This window comes from Capsicum annuum, chromosome 3 (genome assembly GCF_002878395.1).
Source record: "Capsicum annuum cultivar UCD-10X-F1 chromosome 3, UCD10Xv1.1, whole genome shotgun sequence".
Taxonomy (NCBI): Eukaryota; Viridiplantae; Streptophyta; class Magnoliopsida; order Solanales; family Solanaceae; genus Capsicum; species Capsicum annuum.
The window spans coordinates 11,197,372-11,216,373 of record NC_061113.1 but is presented as its reverse complement, the minus strand read 5'-3'; the positions used below and the strand labels follow the sequence as shown (position 1 = coordinate 11,216,373).

Below are 19,002 nucleotides of genomic sequence, written 5' to 3'. Positions count from 1 at the left end.
TTACTAGAATAAAAGTTCATAAATTGATATGAACGATTGTGACATCTCGAAGATGTGCATATTAAATATTAGACATGTATTGAAGAACTAGAAGGTTCTTCGAGAATTGTTTATGTCGCTTGTTCTCATAATAAGTTGGTTGAACCAACTAATGTTGGGATTGAATTCCTTAAATCTGAAAAATATAAAAGGTGAATATGGGTCTGTTCACCTATCACGTGATATGTTGAAAAGATGCATCAATAAGATGATCACATGTACATTCATTGTCAACTTGCAGTTTGACATTCATAAAGTTATTTGCTTAATAAAATTGAGTTAAGAACATAATTTTCAGATTGTGCAATCAAGAAAGTTATCTTAATGATGATGGTTTGGCATTGAATTCCTTCGATAAATAGCTAAATCATCGCTAATGAGAACAAAGCTTCATGTGTTGGTCTGAAATATGATATGTTGCATACAATAACACTTGTATGCATTAGACCTATAAATTATGATTATTTCTTCCCCTCAATTGGTTCAAGGTCATGAACCAACTATTCCATCTAATAGTTTTGATGTGCAGTATACGATTAATGAATATACCATGATGCACAAAGATGGATTCCTCAAAGAAGAATTCCTCAAAGAAGTACAGGATGTATGTTAGTTTTCCTAACATAAGGGGGAGATTATAAGCTCTATGAAATATGTTAGGAATTATCACCATATCCTCATCCAAAAGATAATTCAAGTCAAATGCTGAAAGCATCTCATATTAAGCGCAAGTGCTCTTATTTTGTGTTTCTAAAGGACAAAGTCTATGCATGCGTGAAGCGTGATAGACTGATCGATTCCAAATGAAATAGTCCTTGAAAAATAAGGAGCAAATAATCATAATAAGAAGGCAATGAGCTCTTGAAGAGCCTACGACATACCACTTCACGAAACCTTATGAGAGGTTCGTGTACCTGATAATAATGAAGTGATGAGATCTCAAAATTTTATGTCGCATTGTGAACCGATACTAAATGATATATCATCAATATCTTTGACACAATATTAACGCAATATTATGAAAGATTACGAGGATCTTAATTCTACGTTAATTTAAGCATGCTGACATAGAAACATTTATCAAGTGACATGAAAGGATGCATCTTGATAAATGAAAACTTATTTGATTTGCAGTCCGGGCACTTGAAGAAGTCACACATAAAATCTTGAATATTGTCACTTTGACAAAATTTGTATGAAAACTTCTTTAAGGATTCAAAATATAAAAGTTTCTGGGAAACTCATTGATAATCCTTGTATTGTATAAGCTTATAGTTTGAAAATTATTGAAACTCTTGGAGAGTTTTTTAAAAGCAATAAGATTATTTGCTGAAATGAGAAATATACCAATTTGAATTGGTTATGAAGTACCATATCTTAGTACAATTGGTGCACTCATGTATCTTGTAAAAAACTACAAAACCCAATATAGTCTTTCGCTCAATTTGTTAGCAAGGTATATTTCTACTCCTACTAGGAGACATCAAAATGGGATAAGATACATGAGTTTATTTTATTCTAAAGATTGCAGTCCCGATCTTATTGGTCATGCTGATATTGGGTACTCATCTAACCCGCATAAATCTCTGTCTCAAACAGACAATGTGTTCATATGTGGGGATACTGCCATATCTTGGAGATATACAAAGCAGTCTATCGTAGCCACTTCATCGAATCATGTTGAGATAATAGCTATTCATGAAGCAAGCCGAGAATGTGTAAGGTTAAGGTCCATGATACATCTCATTCGAGAAAAATATGGCGTGAAATATGAAAATCTACCCACAATTTTATACAGAGATAATTCAGCATACATAGCACATCTTAAGGGAGAATTCATAAATGGAGATAGAACGAAGCATATTTTGCCAAAGCTTTTCTACATACATGAGCTACAAAAGAATGATGATATTAACGTGCAACCGATTCGTTCTACTGACAGTGTGACTGATTTATTCACCAAGTCTTCTCCAATTACAGCTTTCAAGAAAAAGGTGCACAAAATCGGGATGCAAAGACTCAAGGATGTTCTCATTAGGGGGAGTTAATACGCGTTGTACTCTTTTTTACTTACGAGGTTTTGTCTCACTGGGTTTTCCTTGTAAGATTTTTAATGAGGCAGCCAAAATGTGTATTATTAGAGATGTGTACTCTTTTTCCTTCACTAGATTTTTTTTCTACTGGGTTTTTTCTAGTAAGATTTTAACGAGGCACATTATCTACCAATTAAACATTCAAGGGGGAATGTTATAAATGTATTTACATTATAGTGAATGTCTATCGAGATCTATCAAGATCAACTTTGATAGCTATTATGATTTGAACATCTGTCTTTTACTCAGACTAGGAGTAAATTTTCCCTATAAATAGAGGAGTTTTGTTCATTGTATTGACAATCATACGATCTCTCATCCCTCAAGAGAAGAAATAATAATTACTCTCTCTATTCTCTCTACTCTTCTTCTTTATTCTTTCTTATTTTATAACACATTATTCTTTCTTGTTTTATTACAAATAGTAAATTGTATGAAAATTTTCTTGGTTTAATTGGTCACGAAATTTAAAAAATAAATAAATTTGAAATTTGTTATTATAAATTGCAAATATGTATAATATGTATTAATATTGTAATTTTAAATATGTTATATTGAAATTATAGGAGGACAATAGCCACAATAAATAATTTGGTAATCTAAACAAAGAAAATAAAAGGTAATAAAATTAAAGAATAAGATAAAATATAGGAAAGTAATAATAACAATATTGATAGGAAAAACTAGCAACGTTTGACTAATTATTAATAATCTACTCTTGTCCTTGACCTCAATATCCTCCTATGACTAAGATACAAATGTATTATCTCTCCAATACGTCTTTGACCTATCTCTACCTCTCCGTTTAACCACCATATTCAACTTCTAATAGCTCGTCAATAGAATACTTATACATCTCCTCCTCTCACGTGCTTAAATCATCTTAGTATCTCTTCCTGCATATTGTTCATCAAGAGGTGATTTCAATCTTATCCTGAATATCTTTATTTCTAGTCTTCTCTCTCTTTTCATATGTTCATACATTTATTTCAATATCCTCATTTTCGCTACTTTCATCTTCTCATCGGCCAATACTTCACCTCATAGAACTAGGGGCGAAGTCAGCCATTTGGCAAGGGGTCATTCGAACCCCCTTTGACAGAAAAATATATCATTTATACATGATTAAAATTATTTTTATGTATCCATAGTAAGTGTTGAATTTCATTCGACTAAGTTTCCTTCAAATATTAAACCCCATGAGTTGAAATTTTGGCTCCGTACTCTACATAGAATATATCTGATTTGATCATCACTTGGTGAAATTTATCTCTGTATCTTGTGGCACATTCTAATCACACGAGACATCGAATGTGAACCTTTATTTCATCCATCCTACTCGAATATGTTATGTCATAATTTTTACTAAAAATTACACAAAATACACAACTTATGTTTCTAATATTACAAAAATCTCAACTCCCTAAACATATTACGAAAATCACAATATATACACAGAATGTTATGTATATGTCGGCTATGTTATGTATATTAATAGGAAGAGAGTAAAGTAATTTAAAAATTAAGAGAGAGTGTAACTACTTTCAAAAGGATTGATATTTATGTTATTTATACTAATTTTTATAATTTAACTTAATTATGTCAACTCTGAAGCTACAAAAAAGAAGAGGATTATTGGCCCATTTTCTGTCATCAAAATGGGCTTTTCATAACCCCAAGGCCCATTAAAATCAATCAAATTGGGCCTGTATATAACCCAACTCCACCACCATAACCTTCCCCCTTCCCAAAATTCCATTGCGCCTCTCCATCCTCAAAATTCCCCACACACAAAAAAAAGGAGAGGAGATTTTTGCCGCAAAAACAAACCCAATGGCCACCGAAGCACCACCACCGGTAGACACGACGGAGGTTCCGCCGTTCACGGCGGCGGAAACGGCGGTGAAACAGCCACATAAGCTAGAGAGAAAGTGGACGTTCTGGTTCGATAATCAATCAAAGCCGAAACAAGGCGCCGCTTGGGGAAGTTCTCTTAAAAAAGCATATACTTTCGATACCGTTGAAGAATTCTGGAGGTAACAGAAATATGCAATTAATGAATCTTCTAGAATCTTCATGCTGTGTTTATTTAGATTTGTTTGCTATTAAATTTTTGGAAACCCTATAGATGGCTTGTAATTATAAATCCATGTGCCTTACTTGTGAAAGGAACGAATAGTTCTAATGAAATGAAATTTATGTGGAAATTTAGATTTTCAATGTGCGCTATCAATTATTTTTGTGGAGTTTTTTTTTTAATCAGATGATTTATTCTCATCTGTCCTAGCATTGGCGGATACAGTTAGTCTGAGGTGCGCGCAAGCTGGCCTGGACGCGACAGTTATTAAAAAAATGAGATAGCTTTGATGTTGCAACATTTATGTTGATCTAAGAGTATATGTGATCTTCAGAAAAGCGAGCATGTTATGGACATTTTCTGTTGTGTTATAGGTTGAAATTGTGCTTTCTCCATCCTGTTTTAAAGTTTGCGCCTTTACATAGTAATATTATCTCCGATGAAGTTTGATCACCAATATTGTTCTATGCAACTTTCGCAATTTTTAAGAAATCAAATTACTTAGCAATTTAAATTATGTGATGATTTTTATATAAACCTAACTGTTTAGATACCTTATTATTATTCTGATATTTCTTTAACTATCCTATTGTAATTACGAGTGAAATTGACATGTTAAACTCACGTTCCAGTGAAGCAGTGTTATATTAATCATATGTAGCACTTCTTATCTTAAAATTTCATAATTCCTAGTAATTGATTTTTTGGTACGATATGTATGGCTTGATTCTTGATTATGATTGATTAATGATGTGCTATGATTTAGAAAGAATAATAGGTTGGTAGATGCTACTTTTAAGTGTGGATTGAAGTGTTGGATCGACTTCTTTGCAGTTTATATGATCAGATATTCAAGCCCAGCAAGTTGACTGTTAATGCGGATTTTCATTTGTTCAAAGCTGGGATTGAGCCCAAATGGGAAGATCCTGAGTGCGCTAATGGTGGCAAGTGGACTGTTACGAGCAGCAGAAAAGCTAATCTTGAGACTATGTGGCTTGAGACTGTAATAAGTTCATTCCTTTTTGTTTGATTTTTTTTCAGTAGTTAGTGTGTCATGGAAAGCTTAGTATTCTTGCTAAAGATGCTCATATACTGTTTGCTGCATGGGCTTCTTTTGGACAGCTGATGGCATTGGTTGGTGAGCAATTTGATGATTCAGAAGATATATGTGGAGTGGTTGCTAGCGTGCGTAGGAGTCAGGATAAACTTTCCTTGTGGACTAAGACTGCTACCAATGAAGCAGCTCAGGTTAGTTTTCGAATTCTCTTGGTGTTAAGTAGCTCAAAAACTGCAATATGTATTATTGTTTCACTGTTTCCGAAATATGATATGAAATATCATTTAAAAAGGATATACCAGAATACTAGAAACGGATGCATTTGCAGCAATGTGATGACCCTCCTCCTTCATTTTCAATTGATATATGCTCTTGTACTGTGTTTATATTTTTCCTTAATGCTGATATGACAACCTTTCTCTGTGGCATTTGCTCTAGGTCTGTCTCGGGTTTCCATTTTTGCATTAGGGATTCTGATCAAAGCATGTGGGCCTGTATCTTATCCTTTTCACTGTTCCATGGACCATATGCATCTAGATCTCCTTCATTAACTTCTGCTTTGAACTCTTCTGAAGACCCCTTAAAATTTGTCTTGAAATCTTAACTTCTTGTGCGGTGATGTTCTATAGTGCGTAAGGTGGTCTGAAGGTTGTGTAGGTTGCAAAAGTGGTTCCTTGAAGTTCCATACTTATCAGTTGCTCATCATCTATAACATATGAATGTGCTTATTTTATGGTTTTATTGTGTCAGCAAGTGGACTCATCAAACCCCTAGTCTCCACCCTTACTTTCAATTTTCCCATCAATAATAAGTATGACAATGTGCTATCTGGAAAGGTTGCGCTTTGTCATCAATTCTAGAATATTCATTAGACTTTTAACAGGCTTTCTACCTAATGAATTGATAATCTGACAAGCACCTTTTTAGGTTTACGGGGTTGTGATTTTTTTTGGTGGTTGGATTGGGATTTCGAATGGTAATCTGTATCCTTTTTTGGGGGGTTAATTCTTTCTAGGATGCACATTGTGGTAGGTTGGTGGCATCATTTACCAATCAATAAAGAATCTTTATAAATCATCAAGTCGAAGTACAGAGGATTGTGGAAGTGATATGAATAAGTTGTGCGTCCAACCCAAAAACCTTAGAGCCGTGGATGAGACAGCCAAAGATGTTTGAGAACTCCTTTGTAAAGCCCTTATTTCCTGTGTGGGAACACAACGCCTTCCAACTCCTTTGTAAAGCCCTTATTTCCTGTGTGGTACAACTATATAACACAACACCTTCCAACTTACAAGAGAAGCCCTTATTTCCTTTGTGGGACAACTGTATAACACAACACCTTCCAACTTACAAGAGTGAGATATGAGTTCTGCCAAAGGTAGGATTCTTTTGAGACCATGTTAAAGAAATTTCAGCGTTCAACCTAAAACTTTTAAGGTCATTGGTGGATTTCCCAATATCAAAGCACTGAGTGGAGTAGCTCATTTCCTTCATAAAACCACTTGGGCGTCCAACCATGACCATGTGAGAACTATATAACTCAACAGCCGCATGTTTTTAGAAATCAGCAAACCTTTGTGGAGGAGCAATTCAGGACTAATATGAAATATCTGTAGGAATGTGGTGAAAGAGAGTTACCATCTGATGATAGTAAACTGAGGGAGTGTTCTGATTGCTTAGTTGCCAAAATGCTGTGATAGTTTGCTATACATCAACTTTTCCTAAATTATTCTCTTGATGTATCAAAATAGTCTATTGATGCTAAACCCAAGATGGTATCATTTGTATGTTTTTTCCTATGTTATACTTCCTCATTCTCAATTTTGTTAGCCCATGTACATGTTCATCTTTCAGCGTTGCAATACACAAGTTGTGCATTAAAATTCGGTTACATTGCTTGACTAGCTTTTTTTCAGTCTTCTTTAGCAGATGATGCCGTTGTTGTATTGTTCTGTAACCGCGTATGTTTGCCTGTTTTTGGCCTTGTAACATGTCTGCAGACGCGAGTCTTCAGTCTGAAACACTTTGAACCTTCTGGCGTGATGCTATGCTTGATGTTCCATGTTTTTTCAAATTATATATAACTGGTTTGTTTTATGTTGTAGATGGGCATTGGTAGGAAGTGGAAGGAGATCATTGATACCGAAAAGATATCCTATAGTTTCCATGTAACTCCCTTTTCCACTTACCGTTCTTGCAAATTCAGTAGTCTTTCATCTTTCCTCTTGATTTTCGTTCTTCTTGATCAACATTTCTTTTTGGTCATTGCAGGATGATTCTAAAAGGGAGAGGTCAGCTAAGAGCCGATACACCGTGTGAATTTCTTTATCGTGTGGGATTGACCCCTCCCCAAGTTCCAGCAATACTTGTAGCACAGTTTTGCGCTTGTCTGCAATTTATTTTGACTGATGTATGCTTGGATGTATTGTACTAAAGATTTTCTTCGGCTGTTTGTTATTTATCATGTGGAGTTGCTCCATTTCTCGATTAGACTCTCCTCTCCAAAAAAACCCAGTCGATTGATCCAGTAATTAATGTCAAAAAATTTGTCATATTGAAAAGATGAAAATACTGGTTTTAGTAGGCCAGTTTGAAAAACATCTGGGAAAATGTTTGTAGCAAAATGAGCCTCTTTAGTTGAGGGTATAAATAGAATTTTGGAGGAATTTGGTAATAGGAAACTTCATTCTCATTGTAAATGGTACTAGCGGAACATTCCTATCACGTTAAAATTGTATATGTATAGAGTTCGAGATAGGGTTGGATCGTAATGATCTAACACATTAAAATTGTAAAATAAAAGGACAGGTCAGACACAGTAGGCTATTGTTATGTGTAGGGTTTGAGAGAGGATCATGTTACAAAGATCTAACACGTTAAATTTTAAAAAGGGCAGGTTCGACACATTAGGCTAAAAGGGCAGGTCCCTATGGCTATGTGTAGGGTTTGAGAAAGGATTGGTTCATAAAGATTTAACATGTTGAAATTGTAAAATATATAGGTCTGACACGTTATGCTATTATAATGTGCTATGAGTAGGATTCGGAAAAAGATTGGATCACAAGGATCTGGTTTTGTACTTCTATCAAAAATCAATTTTATCTTGAAAGTGAACTGGCTAAAATTACTTCTATGTTGCTCCCTAGCAAAGACTTGAAGAACTTCTCATGCTACAAAATTCGAAGTCAACAAAGCAAAGATTTGAAGCAATTTTCATACAATAAAGTAGTCACAACTCCAATGCTTGCTGCCACATATGGTCTTTTTTTTTTTTTTTTTGGAGTATCCACATGAGAAATTGAGCATAGTTTTATAAGTCCAAAAATGTGTTAGTTACTTCTTCTTGGTGATAACTCCAATTTATGCGCTATTTTATCGAATATCTGTTAACTTCTACTAACATAAGCATCTGATAATTTTGTTCATTAAAAGCTAACACATACGAGAAGAAAGATATATGTTATTACTTTTACGTCTTTGAAATTAGATTTCTCTTCTACATTATAATTCGAAGTTCAAAATCTTAATAGGCTTCTACAGCCTCTCAGAAGGATTCAAAAATGAAATCTTCAAGAAATTAAAACATTACCTAGACTACAAAGCATATATATATATATATATATGTATGTTTTGAATATTACAGATAATTAAGTTGTATCTGATTGATTTGTTTCAATTACACAAAAGGCTATAAGCTATTTGATCATTACACATTTTACCATTTGGCAAATGGTATTTATGTGAACCATCAAGCTAGAAATCCAAGTCTTTCACCATTCTTCTTTGCCAATCTGATCAATCCTTGCCTTTGCTTCTGATCTGCTCCTATTGACTTGCAAAACTCTGTGATTACCTAAACAAACAAACACCATCAACATTAACTTTGGTTTCTCATCTCGATTAATTTGGATTCGCGCCAGTTCCATTATTAGAAATAGAGGGTTTTCTCCCCGAAAATCAATGAAAATTTGTGTTATAAAACATGATTTTCCCACCAAACCAGCTCACTGAGAAGAAGCATGGTGGAAAATAGATTCTCATTGGAACACTGAGAAGCTTCCTGATTTCTTCATGTGAAAACACTATTATTTTGTTCTTTTCTTACAATTGAATCAATGAAAATCTGTGCAATAAAACATGATTTTCCAATGAAACGAGCTAATTGAAAAGACGCATGGTGGAAAACAGATTCTCATTGGGATATTGAGAAACTTCCTGATTACTTCATGTGAAAATACTATTATTTTTTCTTTTCTGACAGATTCAATCAAAATATCTGTGGAAATAACCATTGAACATTTTTTTAGTCGAAAATTTCAATGAAAAAATACCAATATTTTTAGTAGTATTCGCACCAAAGGCGCTTCCATTAAAAGGGCCGAATGTCCGACCTCTAGTTAGGGATACAGGAAGGGGTACTCCACAACTTTTGGTCAGGGGCGGACCTATGACCTTTTTGGGGGATTTTCAACACCCGTTAAATTCGAGGCAGATCAGGTATAATTAAATAAAAAATGTATAAAAATTGATATAAGGCTTGAAAAAGCGCCCATTAAACCAAAAAGATAGTTGAATACTTTAATTTTCAAGTAGAACCTTAAAGCTTCAGCCATCAATATACATGCTCGAATCTCCCATGCACCCACGACCCTTAAATCTCCTAAATCCTGGTCCGCCACTGCTATTGCTGGTTAGATTATCTTTCAAATTGTGACCTCTTAATTGATCATATCCTTTTGGTGACTAAAATGGACTACCCCGTTTAACTTGAGAAACATTCCACAAATTGTTCTCTATAAAATCCTTTAGAAATTGTATTTCTTTTTTTAGTACAAATCTTATACCAAAACAAGTTTGAATTGGAAATACAACTAAGCCATACTTTGTTTTGAACCCTTTTTCTAAATTCACTCAAACTAATACAAAATATTAATTTTTTGGATATACAACATCTCAAATCTTACCATAAATACATAATCAGCGCACACATACTAAGATTTTATATTTAATTCTCAATTTGAACATCACAAGAAGTTGTGTTTAAATCTTGAAATTAATTTATATTTCATCATTTTTTATCAAACAACTCTGATATTTCTGCTGACTTTATCTCCCAATTAGAACTTGGTTACAGTATTCAATAACATTATTACTTTAAAAAAAAAGACTAATCCAAAAATAAACAAATAAATCCGCCCAAATTCTACAACTAATAGCAAAAACATAAACAAATAGCAATAGTTTGTACACTAGAAGATCAATATTAAAGTTTCAACCAAAAAAAAACATTAGATGATTTCTGTCCGTTATGCTTGTTGAGCACGCAGAATTATCTAGTATCATGTTGGTTAATGATCAATGAAGTTATCGAAAAACAATAGAAACACTAGTGTTCAAATTTCAGCGAAGATAAAAACATTAGGTAATTTCTGCCCGTTATAATTGTTGAACATGCAAAATTATCTAGTATCATTTTGGTTAACGGTCAATGAAGTTATCGAAAAACAATAGAAACACTAGTGTTCAAATTTCAGCGAAATTAGGTAATTTCTGCCTATCAACATTCAATGAACATACAAAGTTATCCGTCATTTGTGGTGATTGATAATAGCAGGTACTCGATAAAATAGTAGTAGTACAACAACAACATATTCAATGTGTTCCCACCTAATGGGGGTCTGGAGAGGGTAAAATATACTCGGTCTATACCACTACGTTCGAAGAAATAGAGAGTCTGCTTCCGATAGACGATAAAATAGTAGTACTAGCTAGTAAATGATAGTAAATTACCTGAGAGTGTAAAGCAATAGCTTTACCCCTAAGTTGATTAAACCTTTTCTTGCCAACAATATTCCTAGTGACAACAACAATTGGTGCAAATATTCCTTTGCCTGCATTAACATTCCCCATCATTGGCCTTGATCTCACTGCCTTTCCCATTCCAGCATTCACCAATGGTTGCACTTTCCTAGTTAACATACCATAATCTTCACCACTAACACAGGAAGAAAATGATGTTGTTGCAATTGAAGTTGTTATTGCCATTGAACAAAAAAATAATAATCACAACTTTTTTTTTTTTTGAATAATATTCTTGAATGTTGAAGTGATAATGGAGCTAAGGGGTTCAACAATATTATGTTATAAGATTTTTTTTATGTGTGTGTGTGGTTTATGAAGATGAGGAGTTGTTGTAAATTTTGTAGCCTTAGTTTGGTTTATATTGAGTGGTAGTGAAGAGGCAAATTTAGAGCCACACAATTATACTTGTTGGCTTTTTTGATTATTATTTTTTTGTTGGATTTGATTTTTCCATCTTACTTGAATAATAAGGGTAAGATTCTTCTTTTATTTATGGTCCCCATGTTTTATTTTTTCTAAAAGAAAAAAAGTTCTATGGACAAAGCATCTTACGTTAGTAGGTTCGGGAAAAGAGCAACAACTATGAGGAGTGTGATGTAGAAATTCTACTTTAATACAAGTCTTACATATTGCTTCAACGGTTTGAATTCGTGACCTTTAGATAGTAGCGGAGTTAGAATTTTAACTAATGAGGGATGTTAAAATATAAAGAAGTCAATTAACAATGAAACCAAGAGGTGTCCATATGTAAGGAATATTTTTACCTAACTATACAATGTAATTTTTCTTATGAACGTGTGGCTCCGTTACGGTTTATAGAGACGAAGATAACTTTATCGATGCTACGAGGCTCCCCTTCCCCCCCTTTTTTTTTTTTTAAATTTATTTATCCCATCTGTTTGGAGATCTATATCTTCTCTACTAGTGGTTCTTTTTCTTCGTGTGGGTGTCCACAATTGTAATCTTGATCATCCATATGTCAAGTATCAATTGAATTTTTGAAAGTCTAAATTTGGAGCTTGAACATTCTTCTTAAAAAATTAATTAATGAATTTTGTGAACCACCAAAATTGAAAAAAAAATATTTTAAATAGAACAAAATTTTATTTTCTTATGTTTTCCAAGAGTTTCTTGGTCCTGTATAAGATTTTATTCTAGTAAAATGTAGAACTTTTAATACTAAACATGCTAGGTTTTTTTTAACAAAAATAATACTAGTAATCCAAACAATAATGATTCATTTTAGTTATTACTATTAGTTTACTTGAGAGTTTATTAAATGAGAGGCTAGAGTCAAATGCAAGCTAATGAGCTTCTACATTCCTGATATATAAAATCAAAATGAAATAAATAAAAATATTATAAATAGATAGAGTTAACGGTATAACAGAAAGTGTTGCCTACACTCGTGAATTAGCTTTCCAGGAGAAGTAGGTTGAAGGGTTTATCGCTTCTCTTACTGCTAGTTTCTCCCCCTAAACATAATTGCCCGATCTATATATTGTCCTAACTTTAGAAAGATAGTCGATAATATAATAGTATAAAGTCTTATTTATTTAATTTGAATGCATGATAATAATCCAACACGTTATAAGTAGGACACTATTTTTTTCCTTTTTATATATGAAAAGGTCTATTTTTTTATTTTTAGAGTGACAAAAACAATTTGAAAAGGTGTTGTTTACCAATGGACGATGCAAAGGGCCTCTCACCGGTCGCCATTAGATAATTGGAAAAGGATAAAAAATACTCCTGAATTATCTTAAATGGATTAAAAATATTTCTCGTTAGTTTTTTGGTTTAAAAATACCTCTCTCCTTAACGGAATTTTCACCAAGCAGGCCACCTAGGTAAAAAGGCCACGTGGCTATGCCACATCACCATCCACATGTAAAATCTCATTTTTCAGAAAAGGAACAAAAATACCCTTAAACTATCTGAAATGGATCAAAAATACCCCTCGTTAGTTTTTTTGGCTCAAAAATAATCCTCTGTTAAATATTTGGCTCAAAAATACCCCTCTCCTTAATGAAATTCCACCAAGCATGCCACCTAAATAAAAAAAAGAACCACATGGAGATGCCACATCACCATCCATGTAAAATATTATTTTTTTAATATGGCATTCCTTTCTTCTTTATTTTTATTTTTATTTTTTGCAAAGCAATTTTATCGATCTGAAAAAAATATGATCAGCAAAATTAAAAATTTCTAAAAATACTTAAGTAAAATGAAATAAATCAGTGTTTTTACTGGATTTAATTTAACTTTTTTGGGATTTCTCGACATTGGGAAGGTATAAATAAATTTTGTTATAGGAGTACAAATTATTCAATTTTTTTCATTATATAATAAACTTTTCACTTAGATTATTAAAGAAAATTATATCCATGCTTTTGTAATGATTAAAATATATCAAATGTCATTTACTTTTCTGGAAGTGGAATTTTCAAAAATTCTAAGAATACTTGATGATTAAACATAAAATTAGAAAAATTATCAACATTTATTGAGTCCAAAAAAAATAAATCAACATCACTGAATATAATATTTTTATTTAATTCCTTCATCAAGAAGAAAGGAATGCCATATAATTAAAAAATAAATTTTACATGTGGATGGTAACATGGCATAGCCACGTGACTTTTTTACCTAGGTGGCATGCTTCTTGGAATTTCGTTAAGGGGAAAGGTATTTTTGAGTCAAATATTTAATGGAGGGGTATTTTTGAGCCAAAAAACTAATGAGGGGTATTTTTGATCCATTTCAGATTGTTCAAAGATATTTTTGGCTCTTTTCTGAAAAATAAATATTTAGATGTGGATGGTGACGTAGCATAGCCACATGACTTTTTTTACCTAGGTGGCATGCTTGGTGGAATTCCATTAAGGATAGGGGTATTTTTGAGCTAAAAAACTAATGAAAAATATTTTTAATTCATTTTAGATAGTTCAGGAGTATTTTTTATCCTTTTCTGTTAGATAATTCATATTTTTAAAGTTTTTAATAATAATAATAATCCATTCTAAAAATAACATTTTTTAGATAACTAGTTTTTAATTTAATGTTCTTATTCTAGAGAATATTACATATTCTCTTTTAGGAATGACATTATGAGTTTAAAATTACGAGATTAAAATCATAATCTCACAATGTTATACATACATTTAGTTTAAAATTACGAGATTAAAATCATAATCTCACAATGTTATACATACATTTAGTTTACGATTATAAGATTCAAAAATCCTTTTAAAAGAATTGACACAAATTTAAAAGTAACTACATTGATAGGCTTTTTTTTTTTTACTTGATGTTCGATATCTGTATTGAGACTCGATTAAATTTAGATTCATACATTATAATTTATAAGTCATCTCTAGATATAATACTTCCAATCAACAAGAATTCTTTAGTCTCATGAGCTCAAATCCCAGTCTTCTAATTAAGTGCAGAGGAATCTCAATCATATCACAATAGTTGCGTCGTGACTTTAAACCATGTGTTTGATTTTCTACGGTTCTAAATGACACACCAAGTCTTAAAGGATCCAAGAAACTTGGAATGCTAGCTATCATGCAATTAGTTGACAAGTGGACGGTGCAAAATGTTTGAAGACAATTAATTGCACATAGTTTGACTCAAGGTGGGAAACTTGATTTTCTTTGTCTCATTTAGTGTTCAATACCTGTATTGAAATTCGAGTAATTCAGATTCGTGCCAAATAGGGTTCATTCGAGGATAACGTTCTCTACTAAAAAAATTTTCATATTTCAGAACTTAAACCTGAAACCTCTAATTAAGGAAGGAGCAGTCCCACCACTCCACGTCTCCACTACATTTTGTCATGAGTGTTTTTCTTGTTTCATATTTGATGCATGTGAATAAGGAGAGTCTAAATGTCCTATGAAGCTTCATAGAAATTAAGGACCATTTGGACATAGATAGTTTTTGGATAAAATCTTGGTAAAATTCGTTTGGCCATTAAATTTATCAATTTTTGATACAAAATTTTGACATAAAACCCAAAATTCAAAAAACCATTTTAGAAGAAGGGTTTAAATCAAAATCTAATTTTTTGGTTCTTTAAAATTTAATACTTGCCCCAAACTTTTATATTTATTTTTTTTAAAAAAAAAAAAAACTTTTATCATTCCACCTCTACCACGGCGGAGGCACCTATATGGTCGGATACACTCTCTTCGTCAAAAAATTATGTTGTGTATATAGACCAAATCTTTGCTATTATGAATATATATTTATTTTTCCACACCCTTTATACAACTGAGAAAAAAATTTACACTCTTTATCAAACTTTCGATTCCGCCACTGGCCTATACTCTATCTACCCAACCAACCACTCGTTAAATTATTATTTATAAGGAACAGAATTCACTATTTATGCTTAATCTCTCCTTTTTGTGACTCTGTTTATGCTTAAAGAGAACTCAACATGATAGTACTAGCAATTATGCTCGCACCTTTTTTGGTTGGTCAGTAAGTATAAAGATCATTGTGTTATTAGTAGTTTTTATTAAAATATTATTTTATGATTTTTGAATGATGTATTTTCTAGTTCATTATAAAATGATAATTTCTTATCAATTTTCTAAGGATATTTTAACAGCTAGTAAAATTTATAGTGAGAAATTATACTTCATATTTTTTCAAAAGGTAAAATATGTTTTTCAAAAATTATGCTCAAACACATGTTGCAATTGTTTGAGATTCTGTGGTCAAATGCTAGATAAGTAGCTTTTACATTTCAAGCATTGAAAAACACTTTTAAGCTTTGGAGCTTAAATGCTTAATTTCTATTAAATAAAAATAATTATTTATGATAAAAAAATTAGCATATTAATTAAAGTAAATAATTGTTAAGCAATAATAAGTCAAAAACGAATAAAGTTGGGGAAAAATTAAACTTAATGCTTTTATTATAAAACCACTTTTAACTTAAGATCAATGTACTTTGAATTTCACCAAACAAAACACTTTCAAAAAGTTGAAAAGAACTGCAAAAGCAATTTTTATTCCAGCCTTTCGAGATCTATGTTTCATGGTCAACATCTAAAGATTCAAAATTTGATCTCCTTAGGAAAGTAAGAACGTATTTAAATGATAACTTGGAGCAGGAGAAAAGTCATATCAGATGTACAATTCAAGGGATCATTAAATAACATCGCATTTTGATATTAGTTTGAGACACGGGAGATGCGTTGCTTCATTCGAAATCAACACAGGAGGGCATATGCGCCCGGATGTGGGCATTTAGCATTTCGGGCCACTTTTGGACTCATTTGGCATTTAATGTCACTTTTGAGTTCATTTTATAATAGTTCCCTTTTTGCTTCCTTAGTTGATGAATGATGAGTGACACACTTGCAAGTGGTTTTGAGCTTGTTGGTAGTTTTGTTGAAATTTGAGAAAACGTTGATTGTGAGTGGATTAATTTCACTTGAGGCCTTCGTAAGAGTTAGGTGCTATTGTAGGGTGTTTGAGGGTTATTGGTTTAATATACCTTTGATTTGCTTACAATTTCCTCCTTGTGTGTCTATTCATCTATCTTTTTCTTTCTTATCTGTTGATTTTCGTACTTTTTTTTATTTTGGTGATTTGTATCGTATCATTTGGTGTGAGATTATTTATCACACTATTTATATTGTAATGATGGTATAAGTATTATCCTATATACATAGTGAGATAATTTATCTCCAGATAGCTAATTTTATAATAATTAATCTCAAAATAACTTGTTTCCATCAAGCGATCCCTGACTATTACATGTTAGCATAGGTAACTTTACTATAATTTCTTTTGATTGCCTGTAGTTAGAATAAAATACAATTTATAAGCATTGATTTTTTTAACTATCTTCTACAGGCTACCTTCTTTATTCAATCAAAAATGATTTACCATTTTGGAATCAACAATTCAATATAAGTGGATATTATATATATCGCATTTATATGTCCCCCTTTCTGTCATTTTGTCATTCAATTTGGATACAAATAAAATGATTATGATATATTTTAAATAAAGTAAGAGTTTTTAATTTTAAAGATATTCATGTATCGTAAGTTTAGTGTCTCAATATGTATTTTAAATAATCGAATATGAACTGATACATAGACACATTGATGATCAATTAAAGAAGGAATCTAGAGAAAAATTTGGCGCCACTCACTAAATTATATGGCTAATGAGATTTGTATATTGGTTATTCATGTTTGGGAAAGGATCAACAAAACAGCTATTAACACAAAAACATAATTTATTGTCTTGATCTTTCTTTCTCACGGACTTTGCACCCCTATAATAATGGTAGAGTCGTCGATAATGAACCCAAAGAAGAATCAACCGGTGGCATTTGATCGAAGCTTCAATATTCACTCCCTTCTAAGAGAATTGTACGTGAGACTTCCTCCTGATCGTATAGCTCTGTCTTGAGCTTCAATCGTCGGCCTTGATACTAAACCGCTATCTATGTATACATGTATTTTCAGTCTGAACTGATGAATCTTTTGCTTTTCATATATTCTCTGGAATAGTCTTTCTATCTTCGATGACCTTGTGCACTAAAAACCCTATGGGCAGTCGTCATCGTCCTAAAGTAGTCCCCGAAAGCTTTCGAGTAGAGAGGATACTCGTGTGTATGTGGTGTCAAAAAATAATACTTGTGTTGTACATGTGGGTTGACACATATAAGTGACTGGATTGAGATAAATGGGTCTAATTAAATTAAATTAAATAACATAATTAATGTGGTTAGTTTAAATATTTATAGACAAATGAGAATACACACACAAAAAAAAAATTAAAAAATAACATATTTTGTATGGTTAAGTAACTTCCTATTCGATTTATTTTTTTTTAATTTTTTTATTATGTGTGTTTTCATTCATCTATTAAGTAATTAAGTGAATCACATAAAATATGTTGTTTTCTTTAATTATATGTATTCGCGTCAATAAGTCAAAAAATTTGGATAATTTTTATTTAAAATTGATGTGTATAATAAAAGGAGATGAAATATTTTATGTATTAACTTAATTATGTGATTGACTAATGAAAACACATGCATAATTGAAACATTTATCAAGAGTTGAGGCGTTCAATTGGGATACGACTTAAAATCTGTTGGGATTGACTTTGCTTGTATAGTCAAAAGTCATACGTTAGAAATCTTAACTTATAATTTTTTACTTATCTTTATCATTTTAACATAAAAATCTATTTTTGGGTTCAATATTGTTGGACTCCACTCCTTAATCTCAAGTCTCTTTTCTCAACTGAATAGGTCTATGTCACTAGAACATGTGATGAAGACCTTCGGTCACTGTATTGGGGCTCTATGCTCAATCAAATAAGAAGGCTCAAAAGGCAAATAACATTTTTCTGACTGAACTTCTCAGCTAGAAACGACAGTGAAACCCGTTGGCATAATGCACGTTGAAATGTGAAAATTTGATGTCTCATGAACTACTATTAAAATCCAACTTTATTTTTATTTTTTAATAACTAACGATCATTTTATTAATTATCAATGGTAAATAATACAAACGCAGCATATTATAGTCTTATAAAAAGAAAGATTTCAAGACCAGCGCTCATAAAGTAAAGCTAATAAGTCTTTATTTTTGTTTTGTTTGTGGCCAAATAATATCTGATCAGGCCTACGACTAGATTCTTTGAGATCGACGAGCCGGCTAGGACCGATCATTTGTATGAGCATAAGAAATCTATACTCGAGCATTTCGATGGGCTGCTGACAAAATAGGTGAGGAATCACTCTAGATTTTTTTGAACTCCAACTTCGTCGAGCCGACTAGCATCCCTCCAAGTACTTACAATCTGAAAGTAACTAAAAAGTT

At 32.1% G+C, this 19,002-nt stretch overlaps 2 protein-coding genes across 2 annotated transcripts; one reads left to right on the top strand and one right to left on the bottom strand.

Moving 5' to 3' along the window:
- The first annotated feature begins 3,965 nt into the window (after positions 1-3,965).
- On the top strand, positions 3,966-7,585 carry LOC107853558 (eukaryotic translation initiation factor). The gene is made up of 5 exons (NM_001324702.1): positions 3,966-4,168; positions 5,044-5,212; positions 5,332-5,457; positions 7,372-7,434; positions 7,538-7,585. Exons 1-5 carry the CDS (start codon positions 3,966-3,968, stop codon positions 7,583-7,585), a joined length of 609 nt encoding a protein of 202 aa, NP_001311631.1.
- Positions 7,586-8,856: 1,271 nt separating this feature from the next.
- LOC107864240 (protein PROTON GRADIENT REGULATION 5, chloroplastic) lies at positions 8,857-11,584 on the bottom strand. The gene is made up of 2 exons (XM_016710570.2): positions 11,057-11,584; positions 8,857-9,119 (listed from the first exon to the last, which is right to left on the bottom strand). The coding sequence occupies exons 1-2, from the start codon at positions 11,309-11,311 to the stop codon at positions 9,015-9,017; spliced, it is 360 nt and encodes a 119-aa protein (XP_016566056.2). The 5' UTR covers positions 11,312-11,584; the 3' UTR covers positions 8,857-9,014.
- Between the last annotated feature and the right edge of the window lie 7,418 nt (positions 11,585-19,002).

Bases quoted from the DNA above. Each gene is read 5' to 3' on its own strand.
- LOC107853558 (NM_001324702.1), top strand. From the start codon at position 3,966: ATGGCCACCGAAGCACCACCACCGGTAGACACGACGGAGGTTCCGCCG. The intron at 4,169-5,043 runs GTAACAGAAATA...ACTTCTTTGCAG, and splicing joins ACCGTTGAAGAATTCTGGAG to TTTATATGATCAGATATTCA. The intron at 5,213-5,331 runs GTAATAAGTTCA...TCTTTTGGACAG, and splicing joins AGACTATGTGGCTTGAGACT to CTGATGGCATTGGTTGGTGA.
- LOC107864240 (XM_016710570.2), bottom strand. From the start codon at position 11,311: ATGGCAATAACAACTTCAATTGCAACAACATCATTTTCTTCCTGTGTT. The intron at 9,120-11,056 runs GTAATTTACTAT...TTGTTTGTTTAG, and splicing joins CTATTGCTTTACACTCTCAG to GTAATCACAGAGTTTTGCAA.